This window comes from Nicotiana tabacum, chromosome 23, assembly GCF_000715075.1.
Source record: "Nicotiana tabacum cultivar K326 chromosome 23, ASM71507v2, whole genome shotgun sequence".
In the NCBI taxonomy this organism is placed as follows: domain Eukaryota; kingdom Viridiplantae; phylum Streptophyta; class Magnoliopsida; order Solanales; family Solanaceae; genus Nicotiana; species Nicotiana tabacum.
Genome location: NC_134102.1, coordinates 80,297,065 through 80,301,930, shown reverse-complemented (window position 1 = coordinate 80,301,930; position 4,866 = coordinate 80,297,065). Strand labels below are relative to the sequence as shown.

Here is a 4,866-nt window from a genome sequence, read left to right as displayed (position 1 = left end):
GAATAAAAGTAAAGCAATGCAAACATAAAATTACGGGAATATGAAATGCCCGATGATTCCTATATAAAGTGTGTTATTCTTGTAGGACCATTCACTATCCCTGTCCATAAAAAAGAATCAGGTACTTCATCTCTTATTTCTTAAACTTCATCCTTGATATGATGGATTATCATGTGCCATTTGCACAGAAGTCATAATTTTTCATTCCTCTTATTAGCTTTTATGTTTAATTTTAAGTTATTATTTGTATCTAATAATTTATTTTAAAATTATTATAGGATGAAGATCACAAGAATGCATCTAAGCGTTGTACAACTTTTGATTGCAATTATGATTTTTCTCAACCATGATGAAGTTGAGGGCTTTTTAAAGAAGGACCATGAAGAATTGGAGAGGCAACTAAAGCTTTTAAATAAGCCATCAGTCAAAACTATTAAAGTAGATTCTTATTCTTTGTTTTGGTCCATTCTCGAAATAATTGATCTATCTGTTTTATTTTCAATTATATATGTCATTTTTCATGGAGCTAAAAAAGATGTTACCCATAAATATTTATACTTAAAATCAGTAATAAGTTCTATTGTTTTGTAGACCGAATATGGAGATATTTATGACTCTGTGAATTTCTATCTATAACCTGCATTTGATCATCCTTTACCGAAGAATCATACTTATCATCCTCAGGTATGTCTATTTGGTAAATAGATCCTTATTCACTGTTACTGTTGTACTTGTATTGTGAAAGTAAGAATGACAAAGAATCCGCAACATCCAATAGATCCTGCAAAATCAGGCTGAGACATGGTGGTTGTCCAATGAGAACAGTTCCTATTAGAAGAACTACCAAAGAAGATCTCATTAGAGAAAGAAGATTTAATGCTAGTTATGCTGGGGGCATCTTTCACGTAAGCTGCTCCTTTGTAAATTGTTTTTGTTTATTCTAGTTTACAAAGATTTGTAATTGAAATAATTATATACAACAACAAATTAAACATGTTCCAAGTGGTAACTTCACTATTGTCATCACTTATCATTTTTACTGGAGCTCTTTCTATGATTTTGGATTTGTGGTACATATGGACGTTAATCTCAATGCGACTTGCCTTTATATTTGTTTCTATACCTCGTTAAGAACTTGCAATTTTTTTCAAGAAAGGGATATTTTTATTATTAACCAATGTGAGCATATCTTGTTACTTATTCTGCTTTGAACATTTAGTTTGCTCTAGGACAAACACTAAATGACCTGGATTCCGAAATTTTGGGAGCTGGAACAACAAGTAGTATTTATAATCCAAAGGTTCTTTCGAACCAGTGTAGTGCATCCGTCGTGAAGGTACAAAATGGCCGTGACCAAATACAAGTTGGGTGGCGTGTAAGTATTACTGTTAATTAACTTTGCTAAGTAAAATTCAATCCCCTTTTCTTGCTTTAATTCTATAGATAGGAGCATCAAAAGTTGACAATGAATGGTGTATTGATCTAGGTGGATCCAATTCTTTATGGTGATACTCGTACTCGATTTTTTTCATTATTTAAAGTAAGTCTTTTTTTTTGGTTTATTCACATATTAGTGAGTCATGCTTTAACAAAATATCCTTAATTACTCACGATTAGTTAAATTTGTTACATCATGACACAGGCATGCACAACTCAATTCTTCAACACACGTTGCCCTAGATTCGTAATTGTGAATACGCAAATACCTTTGGACACGGTATATCTGACTTCTACACCTGGACACATATTCGATCAGACATTCTTCATTCAAAGGGTTAGATAAATGCCATACTGAAATTTCATCATATTCGAAAAGAAATTAAGAGCATATATAATTATTTTTCACTATAACGTACAATGTATGAACATACATAATCTTTTGTGTGTGTGTGTGTGTCTATATATATATATCCAACGCAGGATCTGAAGAATGGAAGATGGTGGCTGCGTGTTGGTCGTGATTTCAAACAAATATGTTTTTGGCCTCCAGAGCTTTTCACGGGATTAAAGGGTTTTGCATCACAGGCGGCATGGGTTGGAGAGGCATTTAGTTCAGTCCCTACTTTCCCTCCAATGGGTTCTGGTCATTTTCCTGGACTTGTAAATACCAATAAAGATGCATATTGTATCCGAGTTTGAAGATGCTCATGCACTCTACCGGGTTCTTGATGAACCAATTACCAATAAGGCTTTTAGACATACGGTCTTTTTTGGGACCTAGTTCTAACAAATAAATTAATGACAATGTACTATGTTTTTCTAGTTAAGCCTAGTATTAGAAAATGATTTCCACTTAACCTACCCTTGTTTGCATCATGTCTCAGTTATAAATAAATGAAAAAAGTAATTGTTGGTCGTACTTGTAGTAGTGTTTATTTTTATCTTTATTCATTATGTATCTTACGATGTCATACTTATAGCTGTCCAATGGAACAAGACGGGACAAAATTAACGATACGGGACGGGACGACATTTAGTCGGAACGATGGCGGGACAGGACGGGACGGGACGGGACGAAACGAGACGGGACAAACGGAACGAAACGGTAAGCCCATTCCGTCCCGCTAAAAAACGTGATGGGACGGGACGGTACGGGACGGACGGTAGGCCCATCCCGTCCCGCTAACAAACGGGATGGGACGGGACGGGACGGGTTCGCGGGCCTTAAGTGTCGTTTTAAAAAAAAAATTATTTAAGCATTGAGTTTGGCAACGGCTATTCTTTTGACAATGACTAAGTTTTTAAAGTTTGCAACAACTAGTTTTTTGACTTATTTAATAAACTTAAAAATTAAATAAAAATTAGGAAACTAAGTAAAGAATTATAAAATATTAAAACAAAAGACTTGTCATGAATTATTCTAGTAATTATAAATTTATAATAGAGTTATAATTTATTTAATAAAATTTCAAGCCATTAAGTAACTAAGTAAGAGTGTAAGACAATTCATTAAAATAATTCAACCCTTAGAGACAAAAGTATTGCCACGCTCCCTCCACTATGCCAAAAGTTGTTCGTTGCCTTCTTCGTCTTTAATACTTTCCAATCCTTGATTAAGATAAGAATTAAGTTAATCATCAATAGAGGAATCAAAACCTGTTATATCATCCATATCTTCCCATAGAACTTCTACTCTAGACTTAGAAGTAGAAGGAGCAGTTTCACCACCTATTGTTTCCATATATTTATATTTATCAAACATTGATCTAATATAAGAGTATATGTTAGCTTGGCAGTATTCAAGAGATAGTTGTTCATTTTCTTGAATTGCTAAATTCTCATAAATTTTACGAACAAATCCCTTTGCACCTCTTAATTTTAAAGATGGGTTAAGTATAGTAGAAATTAAATAAATTGGGGGAATAGAGAAAAAATACTTTTTAAATTTTACAATCATTTCATTAATGACTGGTGCATTAGTTGGATTTATTTTATACTTACCAAATACAACAGAAATTCCATAAATATACCATAATATTTGTGTAACAGTAGGATAATATATACCAGAAAATTATTTTGTAGCATAATAAAATTTTTCTAAAATTTAGTAAGCAATTGGAGCCGTTGTCCAACGGCTAGAATTCAAAAAAACAAAAAAAGAACGCGGGACAGGCGGGACGGGACGGGACGAAACAAGACAGAACAAACGGGACGAAATGGCCATCCCGTCCCATCCCGTGTCCCGTTTAACATGGGGCCATCCCGTTTAGAATTAAGTGGGACGAGACAGGACGCGGGACGTCCCGTCCCGTTGGACAGCCTTAGTCTTACTCAAGCTCGTTTAAGTAAGAAACACTTCAATATTTATAGCAATTGGTTACATTGCCACCCTATCTTATGTTTTAGATACTACCCCGAGAAAGAATTCAGCTCATAGCAAAAGGAATCACATGTAAGTTCATACCATATCAAACTGCGAGATAAAAAAGAACTCCGACTACCTTTCAAATATCCAAATACAAATCCTACATAATAGCTGGAACAGTATCTTAAGTAATTTTTTATTTATTACAAAGGTTAAAAAAATGGGGTAGCAATACTCCACACGCGAGCTTTCGGAAAGAAATCAGAAGTAGAAATATATGAAAATGTATGTTTGCCCTTCTCAGAACTCGCACATAACGAGAGCTTAGTGCACCGCACTGTCCTTTTCCTTTATCACGACCCAATATCCAACTAGTCGTGATAACACCTAACCCAACCCGCTAGGTAAGCCAATTATCAACTATTCAATTCCAATAACAATTATTAAAGAAAATATATGAAACCAATACTTTTACCCAAGAACTGGTAATCATGAGCTTCTAAGAATAGAATTTACAAAACTGGTATGAAATAATACATCATCTATTCGAAATGTACATGAACAAATTGTTATAAATCTAAGGCTACCATGAATAAGAGGCAGCTACAACCGGAACGCAGGTACATATTCAGATCCAGCTCCCAACGAACACAGCAACATCAGCAGCCAACATCTGCACGCAAGGTGCAGAAGTGTAATATGAGTACAACCGACCCCATGTACTCAATAAGTAACAAACCTAGCCTTAGGTTGAAAGTAGTGACGAGCTTGTACCAAGGTCGGGTCCAAAACCAATAGTCCATAATAGTTCATAACCACATAAAGCAAATAATACAAGAAGTAACTCAGAGATAAAATGCTCAGCCAAATCATGATTCCAAAAAATAATAGTTCTTCCTTTCAAGTACATTAGTGAAAACCCAAATCGTTTACCGAAGTTACCAAAAATATGAATAAGTTTAAAAACAATAATTTTCCCAAAAATCCTTTCAATAATAAATGAGACGTTTCATATTCTTTGCAGATAACCCGTGTAAAATAAATGTATCAATATCCCCATC

At 34.4% G+C, this 4,866-nt stretch overlaps 1 protein-coding gene across 3 annotated transcripts; it reads left to right on the top strand.

The window, feature by feature from the left end:
* The first annotated feature begins 460 nt into the window (after positions 1–460).
* Positions 461–2,359, top strand: LOC107819460 (protein neprosin). 3 transcript variants are annotated; one of them, XM_075246322.1, is made up of 6 exons: positions 461–684; positions 779–905; positions 1,220–1,375; positions 1,487–1,540; positions 1,643–1,717; positions 1,921–2,359. In XM_075246322.1, exons 2-6 carry the CDS (start codon positions 816–818, stop codon positions 2,137–2,139), a joined length of 594 nt encoding a protein of 197 aa, XP_075102423.1. In that variant the 5' UTR covers positions 461–684; positions 779–815; the 3' UTR covers positions 2,140–2,359. The 3 variants fall into 3 exon arrangements, with proteins under 3 accessions (XP_075102423.1, XP_075102422.1, XP_016501049.1); XM_016645563.2 differs by having other exon boundaries at positions 527–684; positions 1,643–1,774; XM_075246321.1 differs by lacking the exon at positions 1,487–1,540 and having other exon boundaries at positions 496–684; positions 1,643–1,774.
* The last annotated feature ends 2,507 nt before the right edge of the window (positions 2,360–4,866 follow it).

Excerpts from the sequence above, each read along its gene's own strand:
- LOC107819460 (XM_016645563.2), top strand. The coding sequence starts at position 816 with ATGAGAACAGTTCCTATTAGAAGAACTACCAAAGAAGATCTCATTAGA. Across the intron at positions 1,376-1,486 it reads AAATACAAGTTGGGTGGCGT|GTGGATCCAATTCTTTATGG; the intron begins GTAAGTATTACT and ends GTATTGATCTAG. Across the intron at positions 1,541-1,642 it reads GATTTTTTTCATTATTTAAA|GCATGCACAACTCAATTCTT; the intron begins GTAAGTCTTTTT and ends ATCATGACACAG.